Raw genomic sequence first — 17,724 nt, forward strand, 5'->3', positions numbered from 1 at the left:
ATCTGATAGAGCTTGAGAGGTGCTGCAAAGAGGAATGAGCAAAACTGCCCAAACATAGATAGACCAAGCTTGTAGCATCATATTCAGGATGATATTCATATTCAGGAAAACTTGAGGCTGTAATTGCTGCTAAAGGTGCATCAACAAAGTATTAAGCAAAGGGTGTGAATACCTACATTCACACGATTTTAGTTTATTTTTAATAAATTAGCAGAAATTAATAAAATGACGTTCATGCTATCATTATGGGGTGTTGTGAATAGAATTTTGAGGCAAAAAATGTATTTACTCCGTATTGCATTAAGGCTGGAACATAACAAAATGTGGAAAAAGTGAAGTGCTGTGAATACTTTCCGGATGCACTTTGGATAAATCAATTAGAGGTTAGGCTTGGTTGGTGAACATGTTTAAATATTAATGAGGATAAAGTTTTTTTCCACAATTTTTGCAAACACTTTTCTGGGGGAATTATAGTGGGAATGTGCATGTAATACGTATGGTGACATAAACAGGATGACACACAGCATACACTTAAAGTGATTAGGGTAATCACTGCCAGATAAAGAGACTTCATAATGTTCTAGAAATTATACTGTCAAATATGGTGTGTGTATATATATATATATATATATATATATATATATATATATATATATATGCCAGTTAGGGTGCTAAATTGCAATCCACATTTTTTAATTAAACTTCTAAGTCGCCTACAACATGAGCAAGACATCAAGTCATTCAAGTGCCTTTACTGCACGTTACATGTCTGGATTTGGACTCTTGGTTGGCTAAAACAAAACCATGATGATGCCTCATGCTATTAATTTCTAAAGGCCATTTTTCATCATTTTGGACACTTCTGCTATTCTCTTAGAAATTATTACACACACACACACACACACACATATATCAGTAATAACTAATCTAATCATTAGTTGCATCCAGACTTCACTTTACATCTACACACACATCCAGCAAAAATGAGTTGAGTAAAAAAACATTGTGTGTTCAATAAAAAAAGTCAGATACAAACATAAAAAAAGAAATATTGAGAATAAAATGCTACAATGGCATATTAGGGCTGTTGGAGAGGATACCAGAGTTGGTCCCCACCCCTGCCAATTTATGACTTCATAATCTCAGAGAATATGTACATTTTTCTTCTAGTAAATATGAATGTTTTTCCTCACAAATTTACGATTACATAATCTCAGAGAACATCTGATTTATTTATTTTTCTTGGAAATTATGATTCCTCCCAAATATTACCTCCCTTATCCTGCTCTTTTTTCTTTTTTTGGTTTACTCACAATGCCCCCCCCCCCCTCTCGCTCTCTCTCTCTCACACACACACACCCTAACACGCGCTCTGAGAAGAGAGTAATATTTTTATATATGTAAGTTTTCTCTGAATATTTTGCAGGCAGATAACTTAAATACAATATGTCCAGCTAAACATTACTGTAAATAAACTACATGACACACAGAGATGTTTTCACAGATGTGCGCTCGTCTTCCTGCTTGGCTCCCTGTTCCAGGATGCATAAAAAAGTGCAGTACCTGCAGAAAACATCTGAAGAGGTCACGCTGACCCATCTGTCAGCAGACACAGACATTTCCTCCGACCTCAGTGATCCAGTGCAGAATACTGACCAGGATTCTGATGTGTCTAACGTAAAGCTTCCTCCTCACATGGCCAAAACTCTGTTCAGATACTGTTACTCTCAAACACATTGTTCTTATTAACAATTATCATGACTGCAGGCTCAGAGCTTGTGGATCTTGGAGTTGTTTCCTCAGGCTCTCATCGAGCATCACCAAACTCTGCGCTGCCAGACGCCGGCAATCTGCATCAGGGTCTCCTTCAGCCACATCTGCAGATGATATTGAGAGAAGAAAAAAATATGATACTGGCAGTCATAACAAACGATGACAAGAATGTCAAAATCTTTTCAGCAAAATGCTGCTGGGTAATTCAACACTGAGGCACCTGTGCGCTAGATCATACAGAGAAACACACCACATGGCCAAAATGTTGTAGATGATGTGCCATCACAAAGCAAGTAATACTCCTCATCGGCGTCTCCCTAAGCAACCGCTCATTTGACATAAAGTTATTCCAGGATCTTCCCGAAGAGACCTAGTGTCAAAGATGATGCTTGTCCCACAACTATGCAGTAAGAAAGGAAGCACCACGACCCTAAAGACTTGGGTCTTTGTTCCGCTGCAGAGGTATCAGCATCATCAAACACCTCTATCCAGCAACCTCACGACTCCATAAGCTCTCCCCAGGTGTCTCGCCATCTCAAATGTTGAGGACCCTGAGACAAGAATGTCACTGCTGGGCTAAACTAATATCTCTACAACTTCAACACTTTCCCCACATACAGATACACTTCTGAAGGCTGAGTCCAGGAACTTTTTGAAGGCCTGGGTCTTAGTGTGGATCGAAGACAATTGCGAAAGCAGACGCTCTGATTTCTCACTCAGCTTCTCAAGTGCTGCAATCGAGGTCTGATTAATTCCACAAAGATCTTCTTGGCATCTTCTATAAAGTTGAGGTCAGTAAACCTTTCCTCAAAGACAAACGCGTCTAAGCTGCTGGTTTTCCACAACCGTCCACAGCTGGTGGTTTCCATATGTGAACCACCAAATGTTAATGAATCTCAAGAAAGAAGAAACAAAAGTGTCTTCTTACTCCATCATTCAGCTCCATTTCCCTGAAAATGTGAAGGTCAGTTTATCTCAGTTACAAAAAAATCCAACTGTTGCCGAGCCAAAAATATCAGTGATACTCTGTGTACTACAGGACATCCTGGATAGTCAACTATTTCCCAGAACAGTTCAGCACAGCTGTGTGTGTGTATTTGTTTTACTAAAGGAATATTCCAAAGAGACTTACATTACGCTGCCACAACCAAATTTTAATTTCATACGCTTTGAGATTAATCTCATTAGCAGTAAATATAATGTGCTCATTGCCACATTAACTGGTAAATTCTAAATTAATTGCTAATGTATAAAACAGGCTGAGCAGGAGCAGACCTGGAACACACAATAGTGCTTTGTGCTCCACACTAAAGTCTTCAAAGTTCATTGCTTACTTGAAATAAATTGCAGGTGTGTAACAAATGAACAGTTTGTGTAGGTGTTGCTTTAAATGGAAAGAAGCTGCTCTTCATCACCCCCCCGCCGGGATGGGGAGAGGTGTAGACGTGTTGTAAGAGCTCAACAGGCCAGCTCTCGCACACAGATCAAAATATATACAGTAGTGTTCAGAATAATAGTAGTGCTATGTGACTAAAAAGATTAATCCAGGTTTTGAGTATATTTGTTATTGTTACATGGGAAACAAGGTACCAGTAGATTCAGTAGATTCTCACAAATCCAACAAGACCAAGCATTCATGATATGCACACTCTTAAAGCTATGAAATTGGGCTATTAGTTAAAAAAGTAGAAAAGGGGGTGTTCACAATAATAGTAGCATCTGCTGCTGACGCTACAAACTCAAAACTATTATGTTCAAACTGCTTTTTTAGCAATCCTGTCAATCACTAAACTAGTATTTAGTTGTATAACCACAGTTTTTCATGATTTCTTCACGTCTGCAAGGCATTCATTTTGTTGTTTCTGAACCAAGATTTTGCCCGTTTACTAGTGTGCTTGGGGTCATTGTCTTGTTGAAACACCCATTTCAAGGGCATGTCCTCTTCAGCATAAGGCAACATGACCTCTTCAAGTATTCTGACATATCCAAACTGATCCATGATACCTGGTATACGATATATAGGCCCAACACCATAGTAGGAGAAACATGCCCATATCATGATGCTTGCACCACCATGCTTCACTGTCTTCACTGTGAACTGTGGCTTGAATTCAGAGTTTGGGGGTCGTCTGACAAACTGTCTGCGGCCCTTGGACTCAAAAAGAACAATTTTACTCTCATCAGTCCACAAAATATTCCTCCATTTCTCTTTAGGCCAGTTGATGTGTTCTTTGGCAAACTGTAACCTCTTCTGCAGGTCTTTTATTTAACAGAGGGACTTTGCGGGGGATTCTTGCAAATAAATTAGCTTCACACAGTCGTCTTCTAACTGTCACAGCACTTACAGGTAACTCCAGACTGTCTTTGATCATCCTGAGCTGATCAATGGGTGAGCCTTCGCCATTCTGGTTATTCTTCTATCCATTTTGATGGTTGTTTTCCATTTTCTTCCACACGTCTCTGGTTTTTTGTCCATTTTAAAGCATTGGAGATCATTGTAGATGAACAGCCTATAATTTTTTGCACCTGCGTATAGGTTTTCCCCTCTCCAATCAACTTTTTAATCAAACTACGCTGTTCTTCTGAAAAATGTCTTGAACGTCCCATTTTCCTCAGGCTTTCAAAGAGAAAAGCATGTTCAACAGGTGCTGGCTTCATCCTTAAATAGGGGACACCTGATTCACACCTGTTTGTTCCACAAAACTGACGGACTCACTGACTGAATGCCACACTACTATTATTGTGAACTTTTCTACTTTTTTTTTTACTAATAGCCCAATTTCATAGCCTTAAGAGTGTGCATATCATGAATGCTTGGTCTTGTTGGATTTGTGAGAATCTACTGAATCTACTGGTACCTTGTTTCCCATGTAACAATAAGAAATATACTCAAAACCTGGATTAATCTTTTTAGTCACATACCACTACTATTATTCTGACCACTACTGTATATGAGGGAGAAACATCATTTGGCAATTGTCAAGCAACGCCTAATGATGTGAGCCAGAAAGCTGAAACTTGTTCGCAAGGATCTACATGTACCTGCCAGCCAGTTTCTGGTCTCGAGCAGCTGATCCCCGAGGTCGACCAGCAGGTTATGACTGGGCATGCTCATAAACACAGAGCAGACAGCAAAGAGGACGCCTCGTCTCACCATCCTGTAACGAGAGGGAGTTCCTGTGCAAATTCTGAAAAAGCCTCGTGCAAAATTGTGTTGCAGTCGATACCAGTAATGTTCACCTTAGGGATGCCCAATCAAGCCATTTAATGAACATAAATAAATAAACATGTTTTATGTGGCTCTTATCAAGTCCACTTAGTGTTGTACTCTGGTGGTAAAACTACAACACAGAGCAATATTTATAAAACAACACTGAGCACAGACTGGGGGCTGCATTTCAGTCATTAAAAATATTCAATACGTCTGCCAAGGATGTAAAACGATCATCAGCGTTGATTTATTTGTTTGTCTGTCTTTTAGTAGGATTACGTCAAAACTACTGCACGGATTTTGCCAAAATTTTCACCACAGATAGTTATTAGGCCATGGGAGACTCCATTAGATTTTGGAGATGATGTGGATCCAGATTCTGGATCAGGATTTCACTTTACATAGGTTCTGAAGAATTATGTAACATAAATAAATTAAAATAAGAAATATCTACTTCACAGATTCTCACCAAATTTCCACCTCAGATAGCTATTAGGGCATAGAAGACTCCACTGAAGTTTGGAGGTGATCTGAATCCAGATTCCGATTCTGGATCAAGATTTTACTTTATATAGGCTTTGAAGGATTACGTGAAAAAATAAAATAATAAAATAAAATAAAAAATATCTACTTCAAGGATTATCACCAAATTTGTACCACAGAAAGCTATTAGGGCACGGAAGACTCCACTGAAGTTTGGAGGTGATCTGGATCTGGATTCGGATTCTGGATCAAGATTTCACTTTATATAGGCTTTGAAGGATTACGTCAAAACTACTTCACGGATTCTCACCAAATTTTCACCACACATTGGTGTTAGGCCTTGGAAGACTCCATTAAATTTTGGAGGTAATCTGGATCTGGATTTCACTTTGTAGACTTTTAAGGTTTATGTCAAAACTACTTTACAGATATGACATTACGATGTCAAACCAAGATCAGGAACACACTATTTTGTTTCACCTTGTGAATTAAATATCAGATTGCAACATCTTGATGATGAGTTGGACCATTCTGGATCAGTATGCAATTATCGTATTGTTTTGTGGAATCCGGATCCAGGTTAAGTCTGGGCCACGATCATATGAATCATGTGGCTTTTGAGTCCTCGTCAACCCTTGGTGGACATCAGAAATCTCTGATTGCTCTTGTTGTTATTATTATTACTACTACAATATGCAAAAAAAAAAAAAAAAAGCATACTACATGCACCATTTGCCAGAAACAGGCTTGGTGTGTATTTGAAGCAAAGCAGAGCATAAATATGCTTTTAAAACAGACACCACAGCACTGCTGGGGAGCTACCAAAAAGCACCAGCAGAGTTATGGTGCTTTTTGGTAGCTTCGCCAACACGGTGCATACAAAGCACAGCGAGAGAGAACACACACTAAGACCCATGGTTAATTAATACAATACTAATCAATTAAAAAAACCTTGATCAACCTTGAGTCTGATCACTGTGATCAGTTTAGGACATTCCTGTTTTAAATAATCAGAAATTCTGCCAGACACATTTTATGAATTAACAGTCTGAATCATTGATATTGATCATATTTACTGGTCAGCATGGTAGCGGACTGTCCACACAAAGTCCAGGAGAGCACGACCCAGCTGCGTGGCCACCTAGGAAAAAAGTTGTTTGCCTTAATTATTTACTAAGCATATCAGGTCTCCCACCTAAAATATTGACACATTATTGCTATAAGTCCCCAAAAACAGTTAAAAGAGAAATTAAGTTGTGCATGAGGCTCAAACTACCGGTGCATTGACTGCAAGATGCATGAAGAGGGCTAAAGTGTGAATCAACCTTCCCAACACGAGGTGGTCACTGCCCAAAAGGTCAAAAGTTGTTTGAGGCCTAGAAGACAAGCGCTACATTTTAGGATTTGGAATCATGCTACTATAAGTGAAAAACTAGGTGCAATATTAAAGCCATACTGTAAAGTGACATCAAATAAAATACTTACTTGTCATAATTTCTGAGCAGAGGGAAAAAGAAGTGTCCAGCAACATGGCTGTAACGATTCGCTGTGGCTCTTTGCGGAGGTTTTGTGGGGCCCTATGGGGGGAAAAATTAAATAAAATTTACAGCAGAGTTGAGCAGTACTTCTTTATTCGACCAGGCAGAATCAAGCCTCTAAATACCTTACTAAAGCGCTTGGTCTTGCTTTGAATCCGCTTCTCTACTATTTGCTGCCAGTGCACGAGGTTGTCACCGGGATAAGAAGTCAAATCTAAAGTAGCGGCAGCACTGTTTGAGGATGCATCTCGGCTGTTTGTAGTTGGTTTTGAGAGCTCCTGAGCTGCAAGCGCAAGGACCTGAGAAACCACAAAGACAACAGCTTGGTGGTCAGGAAGATGGAAAAAGACTGAATCGAACAAACTGATTTATGGCCTTAGCGACTTTCACTTTCACCTCCAACATATCCAGCCTTTGTCGAAGACTGTAGTTCAACGAGTAAAACTCTGTGGTCAAATACTGAGTCACCTGACAAAGACAGCAGAGACGTTTTGGTTAGATAATGGAAGAAAGCAGTGTGGTACTGAATCAGTGAGGTGAGAGAAAGTGGAGGCAGCAGTGTGAGGTCATACAGGAATAGTGTCGGTGACGACGAGTGCCACCATGGTAGCCTGTCTCAGAGTCAGGAAGTCAGTGATGCTGTATTTGTTTTCCATGTGAAGGAGCACTTTGGTCAGCTGGACGCTGATCTGAAAAAAAAAAGGGTGTCAGAAACATAAAGAATATGAAAAGTGATCTGTAGCTCATATTTCTAATAGAAAATTGCTTTGAAAGTACACAATTAAATTAATTAAACATTTAAATTACTGCTCTTGTATGATGAACTGTTTGGGGAGGGTATGGTCTCATGGTTAGGCATTGGGTTTGAGACCAGAGGATCCTCAGTTCAAGCCCCAGCCTGATCGGAAAATAACTAAGGCCCTTGGGCAAGGTCCTTAATCCCCAAATTGCTCCCGGTGTGTAGTGAGCGCCTTACAGCACCCTGACATCGGTGTGAGTATGTTTGTGTGAATGTGAGGCATAACTGTAAAGCGCTTTGTGCGTCTGATGCAGATGTAAAAGCGCTATATAAGTAAGTAAGTCCCTTCGGCTGCTCCCTTGTTTTTTTTTTGCACTCGGGGTCGCCACAGCAAATCCAAGGTGGATCTGCATGTTGAATTGGCACAGGTTTTATGCCTGATGCCCTTCCTGACGCAACTCCACAATACATGGAGAAATGTGGCAGGGGTGGGATTTGAACCCGGAACCTTCTGCACTGAAACCAAGCGCATTAACCACTTGGCCACCACCCCTGAGCTATATAAGTGCAGTCCATTTTTACCATTTAACTCTACGAAAAATAATGCATTCAGGTTTGTGTAACAGCTTTATGACATTGCTATACATTGTTTAGATTTGACAACTGAATTAGCAAAAACAAAAACAAAAACAAAAAAAAGAAAAACCCGAAAAGCAACAACCCCAAAACATGAAAAATAGAGGATGCCAAATTGATGATGGAAAATTAGTAGCAGGTTTGCTTGTCAGTGAGAGAGACAGGCCATTTTTGCACTGTTATGTTCTAAATTAGAGAAGTAAACCATTATTTTCTGAACATTGTTTATACTGGAAAAAAAAAATCTAATAATATGGTCACACCTCCACACAACCCTTTGGAAAGGATTCTGTATGGAAAGAAAACCACAGTACAGGAGGTGGCTGAGTGAGGTATGGAGTTACTGAATGATAAACCCTTATGTTCTGATGTTTTACAGTGGTTAAGTTCTAAAACTCAAATAGCACTATCATAAATCCACACAACCCTACAGAAAGGAATTTGTATGGCTGTAGGAAAGCAGGCACTTCTTCCTTCTCTCTCAAGATTTCAAGACATGTTTAGCTTGAAATGCTTTTGTCAGTTTCTTTAGTTTCAAAAGCTCAGATCTGTTGGCTACTAATTCATGTATCTTTTTTTTTTTAAACAAATAAAGTAAATAAAAAGTTGAAAAGTGTTTTCTAATCTTTGTGACTTCAACCTGCATTTTTGAGTCCTGTTGAGTTCTGTCATCATACCTCTCTGGTCGTGGAGACGTTCTTCCTCACCAAACCCTCACAAAATCTCAGACTGAGCTCCACTCGTGTCGCGTCCTCAGAGGAAATCAAAGCTAAAAATTAAGACTGACAGTTAAGAAAATATGCAGTACTTATTTTACATAAGACTCCACGTAGTGAAGTCAAAGGAAACAGATTTGTGGAGTCATACTTTCGAGACAGTCTCGTAGGTAGCGAGGTGGGGATGCCTGACTGATCTCTTTATCGCCAGACATATCGAACGGCGTGAGCTCATCATCACTGGGCAAAGTCACATTAACAATCAAACATAGAACCTCAGGGAGCTACATTTAATGAACTTTAGCACTATTAATAGTTGCTCTCACCTATCCAGGTCAGACTCTGGATCACTTCTTGTTGGCTGGGCTTCTGGTTTATTTTGGTTTGATACTTCCTGAGCAGATGAAGATATTTCATTGGTTTGAGGAGAGTCCAGTCTGCAGGTAAGAGACCTACAATTAAATCAACTGGGGTTTTTTTTTTCCAACTTAGTTTTAGGGAAAATACACATTGAAATACCGTGACACAAACACCTTGTAGGTACCAACTCACAAATGTACAGGGAGTAAAATGAAAGGGGTATTCAGAGCGTGCCTTACACGTTTAACACTAAATTATGCTGATTAATTCTTTGTGATTCAGTGACGCCATAATATACGTTTCTGTGTGGCCTTGATATTTGATATTTCTGTCAAAACTGAACTGCTTTTCCCTTGACTGACAACCAACGCTTAAACCATGTTTAAGCCATGCTGACTCCAGACTGTTTGAGTTAAAGAGTTATTGGACTTTGACTTTTCAAGGACACCCAGAGTCAAAGGTCACATGACCAATAGAAAGGTGAGATATGACTTCATACTAGTGTATTTTTAACTAATCCCTTGAACTCCCCATTTTAAATATACCATATAGTATAAGTATTGGGCCCAAAATTTGACCTTGACCCGTTACCGTTACCTCTCACCAATTCTTCTCAAAAACTAAATCACTTTACCCTTGGCGCAGCCAGAATTATTCCACCAAGTGTAAGCCAAACCCGAGTTATGTTGTTCTAACACAATACCACTGCATGTGCACCTGAATGTAATAAAATATTACATATTTGTAATCTATACACACAATAATGTGTAAGCCTAATGGCTAACCTGCACCAGCTACTGATCGCATCTGAGAGCTTTGAGGTGTCACTTTACACTGTTGTTCAACACTTACCTGTGCATCAGTTCAGCCTCCTCACCAGCAGAGGGAGCCATCAGAGAAAGTAGTTCTTTTGTTTCATTATCATGTTCATACTACAACAAGACACAAAGACAGTTACAGACCTCAGAACCTCAGATGGGTTTAACAATAACCACTGATCTTAGATGTGAGAGCATTTTTAGCAAGCATCTCTATGAAACTTAAAAAATTTACCACAGCATTTACCAAAGCAATCTTCAAAGAGTTTGCACATTATTTTGATGTTTTAACCCAAAATAAAGGTTATCACACATGCGAAATAACAGGTATCTATTTTCGAAAGGATATACTATATTTCCGGAGTATAAGTCACTTTTTTGTTGTTGTTTTTACTAGTTTGGGCGACTAGTTTACTGGTGTCACTGCAAGAAGAAATAAACACAATAAACTGTTTAAAATGCTTATGATCAACCCAGCATGTGGCAACAAGACCATCAGCCCAAAGCTGCGAGCGCCTCACCCGCTGATGGCCTGCACCAACGCAGTCAGCACGCTCTCCCTGGAACCTGTATACTGAAAAATCAAGTGTTCAGTATTAGTAATAATAATAATAGTAAAGTAAGTCCCTTCGGCTACTCCCTTGTTTGCACTCGGGGTCGCCACAGCAAATCCAAGGTGGATCTGCATGTTGAATTGGCACAGGTTTTACGCCGGATGCCCTTCCTGATGCAACTCCACATTACATGGAGAAATGTGGCAGGGGTGGGATTTGAACCTGGAGCCTTCTGCACTGAAACCAAGCGCATTAACCACTTGGCCACCACCCCTAGTAGTAATAGTAGTAGTAGTAGTAGTAGTAGTAGTAGTAGTAGTAGTAGTAGTAGTAGTAATAATAATAATAATAATAATGACCATTTATGTCAGACATTTCCAGGAATCAAAGCACTAAACAAAATAAACTAACAACAAAAAGATAAATGGCAATAATAAAAAGTGCACTACAATAATGCACAGAAATCACAAATTAAAGAGCTGATAATACTGAAAAAGGTGCAACTTATATAAGGGCTTTTCCACAGGTGTAACTTATATGCTAGTGTGGCCTATACTTTGGAAAATATGGTGCTTAAAAAGGAGAGGTTTTCCCCAACCTTGTACAGAGTGTCATTAGCTTCAGTTCAGTCTGTTACATCTTTAAAAAAATAGAATTTTAGTAAAAATAGAATTGGAAGTACAACCCATCATAGTAAGTACAACGTCTGCTAATTTTCTTTTCCGAGCTGTAGATTGTTTTGTCTTATTTGCAGTAGGAAGCGCTATAACTGGTAATGCGTTCACAACAGTGCTGTAAGAATCTGGCAAGTTTCACATTGAAGACACAAGAAAATCAGCACTCAGAGTGGAGCCTGAGACTATGAATAGTAAAAAACAACGCAAAATCAACTATGCAAAGTCCAAAACTACATGCTCATCAAGAGATTAATTCATTTTGACAACAATTGGGCAATAATGTCTCACTAAACAGCTTTTATGTTGTATTCAGATGCTGTGGTTCAAACTGGAAACAGCAACAACAAACAACTGCGTGATATCAAATCAAACTTTATACCTCAAACTGCAATTTGGTTTCATTGATATTCATGCGGGAGCTCAGGCACTCTCCTACGACCATCCCCATACGCCTGATACGCACCACACTGCTGTCCAGGTGGATAGCCATGCCATCCAACATGCACTGAAGCAGATCTAAGAACAGAAACACATCTTTCTATTTACTGCATTATTTCCATTTACTGATGGGGCCAAAGCAATGCAACAACACAGTTATTCTCTGGAGACCTTGAGCACAGCGATGTCCTTGGTGGGCACCAAACTTAAGATTTAGAATTAAATGACACTAACAAACAAGCTAATTTCAAACTGCAAATAACTTCAGAACGACACATACATTGAGTGAATGGCACTGAAGGAAAAGTTCCTGCTTCGGTTACATCTGTACAAAACCCTTTGTGAATGGTTGTGCGGACCTGTGACTGTTATTTGCATTTTCCAACATAACCCCTGTTAAACAATCAGAAAATAGGAACTTATTTGTCTGATTTAGTACATTTCTGTGGAAAAACGTTCTCTCAGTCAGTATCCCTCCCTCGCTTTCTTTTTGTTTTAGGTCTAAATTCATAAGAAATCCCTTCTGTGGGGTTATGTGGAAATATGACTGTATTTGACTGTATTTGTAATCTCTGTCCATGACCAGAAATATGTGGTCTTACTCAAATCTACATATACTCGTATCTGGTTTTTCCCCACATAGAGAGCTGTTAGATATGCTGAAAGGCTACAACTGTTGTTTCTTCTGCACAAAGTTGATGGGGGGGATTGAGGAGGAGTGGCCAAGGAGCATATCTTTGTTTACATCCTGAAATGCTGTGCAAGTGCGACATTTAGCAGTAGAAAAATAATTCCTAGCTCCTTTAAGCATTGTAGCTGCCAATAATTATCTTGCAGTGACAAACTGAGAATGATACCTGATCGCAGCTCTTGCAGCTCAGAGTCTGTGAGAAGACTCAGGCTCAGCAGTAAGGCCTTACTGACATACAGCTGCTGCTCTAGAGGTGTGTGTTTCACTGCACTGGGGTTAGCCCAGGCCTGGGACACAGACCGTAACACCTAAGGACACACACATACACAGCAAAAGCTTTAGATATTTGTAGTACCATACTAGAATGATAAACATCGCAAGTACTCGCCTGGATGAGAAGTGTTCGTCGTTCCCTGTCTGCTGCGAGGTAACCCATTATAGTTCTCAAAACTCGATTCTGAAAAAGTAATACTAATGTGTCACACGATGTATAACATACCCACATTCTGTACACGCCCCACCTTCTTACCTCATACTTGTACTGCAGTAGTAGCAGTTTATGAGTGATGACAAACTGAGCTTTTTTATTTGATAACACTAGATTTCCTAAGATTCTGCTCAAAGCTTCAGGCCTGGAAAGAGGAAAAAAGAAAGCAGAGAAACTGGTGTCACTGCAAGAAGAAATAAACACAATAAACTGTTTAAAATGCTTATGATCAACCCAGCATGTGGCAACAAGACCATCAGCCCAAAGCTGCGAGCGCCTCACCCGCTGATGGCCTGCACCAACGCAGTCAGCACGCTCTCCATCCACCGCTGCGGCACATCATCAAGCAGCTTCCAGCAAACCCTTTGCCACACCATGTTGGAACACGTGCATGCAGACAGCCGAGGAACCATCACTGCCAGCACCACATCTGCACAGAACAACAAAAGCACTACGGATTAGTCAACAAACAAATTAATTGGAGCTTGACAAATGTGGATATTTGCCAATACAGATATCAGGGAACAAAAAGTGCACAATACTGATATATACGAAAAATGGCAATGACCCCCAACATTTCATTATTAAACCCTTATGACAAAGAAATGTAATTGAGGCTTAATATTTTACAGTTTAGACATGAACTTTTTATTATAAATAACTATAAATATAACTACCAATCAGCTAACGCATGCCATGATGCCTTCTCTCAGACTGGCATTCCCTCTGTGGTACTGATCATCATTTGCATAAAACAGACTTCACATCTACGTGTATTTTGGCCCCGCCTACAAGACAGCATAGTGTCCACTTGTGTCTTGTCACTATAAAACACCAACTCTGACTGAAAATGAATAGCAGCTGGTTGCTATTCCTCTGAAGGTGATGGGGGTCCTACCCATGCTTGACAACACTGTAAACAATGCTTTCAGACTGCCCTCTGCCAAGACTAAGTAATGACACCATTTCCAACAGTCAGTGTTTTTCCACATTGCTTATTCAATAAAATTACAGGTTTCATATCTGCTAAAAATGAATCAGATACTAATATGTTCATGAAAGGCTGATACTGGCTGATATTATCATTTGGGCTATAATATTAATGGCAAGAAACGCATAAAACAAACTAAAAACATGCTTGTTCTGGCTAAACATGTTCCATAGCCTTTTTAAACTGCAGCAGTGGCTGTGATTGGCAGCATTTGTTTGTGTGACTTTTTTCAGGACATCTACAGACAGCATTAACATAAAAAATGACCAAAAAAAAAAAAGAAAATGGTGGAGATGTAGATCGTTGATCAAGAAAGAGTTGATTAGATTCTGAGGCACAGTTATTTTTGTGCGGTCTTCCACTGAATCCCATGGTTAAGGAGTTATTTTTGCTTCTAAAATGTGACATTCTGCCCATATTAACTTCAATCAATCAAACAACTTTATTAATCCCACAAGGGGCAATTAAGTTCCAGCAGCCCGTAAAAACCACAATAACAGCATATAAGAACAATAAAACTAATAAGAACAAATAGACTTTCAGAAGGAGCTAAAATGGGTAGCCAGAATAATAAATGTATTTCTTCAGAAATATTTGGGGGAAAAAATCTTCAAAGTAAAACATAAAGTTTGCACTTTCTACTTTTAGTTTTTCTTCAGTTTGTGCTGAAAAAAAACATTCACCAATACCAGCTGTGAAATTCAAAATTCAAAGGCCATACGATATTTGAGCTTAATGTAACAAAGTAGATGTTTAGTGTCCACCGTAATCACAAATGTCAACAGCTACTCACAAATGTCTCCGAACTGCTGTGTTTTGAGACATTTTATTGCAACACCAGCGACAGGTCTAATAGATGGATCCAACAACCAAGATGATTACAGTGCAGGTAGGTACTTAAGTAACACATTCCATTCCGAGCATAGGGGATGTGCTAGCTAAACAAGCACACATGCCAGGTCACTGCATGATGTGGTAAAGTGGCCAGTTCCGACGCTGAGCGCTTTTGTACCCCCTCAATTAGAACTAGTCATGCACTTCTTTCTGCTGGAGAGAAGCATCAAGTGTCAATGTCGCGTAACTGAAGTTTGTTAGCTTTTTACCCGTTTATCCTGATAACTCAAAAAGAATACATTTTACCATCTTGTAACTCACTCATAAATTAAAATGGCATATAATGAGGATAAAATTATTAGACGTGATGCATCTGACACCTGCTGAACACTGCCACCTGCTGGAGTGTTGGTGGATGTTGGATGGATGATGGAAATTAGGAGCGAGTGTGGTTGAACTTACATGTTTGTCTGCCACCTGCTGGACATGAATGGAATTATTGTAGGGAATAATATGATGTGGATTAGGAACAGGTGTGGCTGAAGTTAAATGCAGCTTGAACGCTAAGATTATTAGTCAGTTTCTTTCTTTTCTACACCTCTCTTTGTTTGTGCAATCTTTATTTAAAAATGTAGCTAAACTCACCACTGTGCCCCTGGATGCAAACCTTTCCGAGTGTTTGAGCCACAAAACTCAAGGAACAGTCTGTGCCCTCTGTTAAAAATGCAAATAACACAAACATGAAATAACCATTTTGATACCAAGATAATAAAGTGTGATTGCTGCAAAAACTTAGTTTCTCACCTCTGAGTGTTTGGCAGGTTCGCTCCAGTGCAGTGAGCATTTCTGCAGCAAGCAGTGGGTAGTACTGCGAGGGTAGAAACAAAGGCTTGTTGTTTGGATGTAACTTGTTGGCAGTGATATCTGGTAGAGCCACTATACGCCCCAGGAGAACCTCCCGGAGCTGTGGGGAATCAGAAGGACCGGTCTCCAAACAGTACGACCACAGCAAGTCAGCAAGTCGGCCACTTTGGAGGAACCGCTCAGTGATGTTAACCAAGTGGTCTAGATTTGTGCTCGGCCTGCAGTGGAGAGAATGCCTGAGCCGTTAAGAAACGGTCAAAATGACTACTGTCCGTTCACGTCTCAGAGCACCCACCTAAGCGTGCTGATTCCCTCCATCAGCGCCAGCAGAGCCTGGTCCGGAGGGCCGATTAGGAACAGGCCATCCCATAACTCTGCTCGCTGGGCTGCTGAGAGGGCATGCAACCAATCGGCGTGGATGTTACTGACCAGAAATCGAAGGATGTGACTGAAGTGAGCTCGTTTGAACTCTGCGCGCTGAACCAAAGTGGTTTTACTTTCAGGTCCATCTAAGTAAGAGTGCAGAGTCTGAAGAGCAGCGATAATATCGTTGTGTTCCGCAGACATGCTGAGGGTCCGAACACACTGGGTCACCCTGAAGCGCACCTCAGCATTTGTGCTGAGGGCCTCCATTAAAAAAAAAAGAAGCTCAACAGCCACTGGCTTTGTCACCTAGGCAACAACATCAAAGAGAAAGTTCGTTTCAGACAAAAAAACAGCAGTAAACAGTAAACAGTTTTGTCCATCTCCATAAAGGAAACTGTTTACAACAAAGATTGGGGGAATAACACACTGAAACCCAGTAAGTTGGCAGAATTAACTAAAAGAGAAAGAAAGAGAGATGTTTATCTCAGTTTATATAATAAAAAAAAAACAGGTTCAATCACTGTTATATTAATTTAAACTAAATTTAAAAGACTTATAAAATTATCCCATATATTTTAACTTATAGTATACAAGTTAATGAATAAGGCAGAGCTGACCAGTTTTATCGATATGAATAAAAATAAGGGTGGACTCAGCCTTACTCATTTTAGTTAGACCTTTAGTGGTCCGAAAAAGCGTCAAAATTGTTGTTCGTTTTTATCTTTAAGCTGTTAGCTCTAGTACCAACCGCTGATGTATTTATTTATTTTTAATCATGAATTAAATGCAATTTAATCGACAAGCTTCCGCTGTCAGCTTACCGCGGCTCTTTGAGCGTTTCTTCAAAATACGTTCGTCTTGAACAAACAGGCGACTGACAGAAAGGTTCCGGAAGCTTCGCGGGGCTGCATTCAAGAGCACAACGTTCAAAACATGCACAAAACACTAAGTACAACATCCCCCCACCCCGCCCAAGAAAAACCCCGCGGAATCTGTGGAGAAATAATCATAACTAACTTGTCAAAATCCAGTTAAAGTGAGTTAATAAAAAAATGGACTCTAAACAAAGTGCAGAAAAATATCAAATATGATGACTGACCATTCTTTAAATGCATGATCACAAATAATTCTACATTCAGCAAAATAAAATTTGGGATAATTATGTAAGATTAAAAATAACAGATTAATTACAAAACAACCACCTGTAAATACTTGTGCTATAATAGAATTACATTATTATTATATTTATAGAGCTATAGTAATTTCAATAGATGATGGACACTGGTCCAGCATTTTTGCCTCCTAATTGATTTGTGGTCTGACCCCAAGACTGGACATTTACCTGGATGTCTCGTTCAATCATATCTGTCTGTGTGTTTGGTAATTCTTTGCTGTACCTTGTTTATTAGACTTTTTATTGGTTGTATGGCCAAAGCAGATGCCCCCCCCCCCAAGTCTGGTCTGCTTGAGGTTTCTTCCTACAATTAAAAAACATTACAGGGAGTTGTTTCTTACTGTTGCTGCCAACAGGTGTGCTCTTGGTGGCAA

The 17,724-nt window shown here is 39.7% G+C and overlaps 1 protein-coding gene across 1 annotated transcript; it reads right to left on the reverse strand.

The window, feature by feature from the left end:
• Nucleotides 1-912: 912 nt before the first annotated feature.
• Nucleotides 913-16,443, reverse strand: telo2 (TEL2, telomere maintenance 2, homolog (S. cerevisiae)). Its single transcript, XM_034193173.1, has 20 exons — nucleotides 16,106-16,443; nucleotides 15,751-16,028; nucleotides 15,592-15,660; nucleotides 13,404-13,551; nucleotides 13,164-13,266; nucleotides 13,023-13,091; nucleotides 12,801-12,942; nucleotides 11,885-12,021; nucleotides 10,309-10,388; nucleotides 9,423-9,533; nucleotides 9,248-9,336; nucleotides 9,058-9,149; nucleotides 7,578-7,694; nucleotides 7,402-7,473; nucleotides 7,131-7,304; nucleotides 6,953-7,044; nucleotides 6,744-6,843; nucleotides 6,544-6,608; nucleotides 4,816-4,931; nucleotides 913-1,877 (listed from the first exon to the last, which is right to left on the reverse strand). The coding sequence occupies exons 1-20, from the start codon at nucleotides 16,441-16,443 to the stop codon at nucleotides 1,756-1,758; spliced, it is 2,514 nt and encodes an 837-aa protein (XP_034049064.1). The 3' UTR covers nucleotides 913-1,755.
• Nucleotides 16,444-17,724: the final 1,281 nt, after the last annotated feature.

Source organism: Thalassophryne amazonica, chromosome 18, assembly GCF_902500255.1.
Source record: "Thalassophryne amazonica chromosome 18, fThaAma1.1, whole genome shotgun sequence".
NCBI lineage: Eukaryota > Metazoa > Chordata > Actinopteri > Batrachoidiformes > Batrachoididae > Thalassophryne > Thalassophryne amazonica.

Bases quoted from the DNA above. Each gene is read 5' to 3' on its own strand.
- telo2 (XM_034193173.1), bottom strand. From the start codon at position 16,443: ATGGAGGCCCTCAGCACAAATGCTGAGGTGCGCTTCAGGGTGACCCAG. The intron at 13,552-15,591 runs GTGAGTTTAGCT...TGTTCTGTGCAG, and splicing joins TTGCATCCAGGGGCACAGTG to ATGTGGTGCTGGCAGTGATG. The intron at 7,045-7,130 runs GTATTTAGAGGC...TTCCCCCCATAG, and splicing joins AGACCAAGCGCTTTAGTAAG to GGCCCCACAAAACCTCCGCA.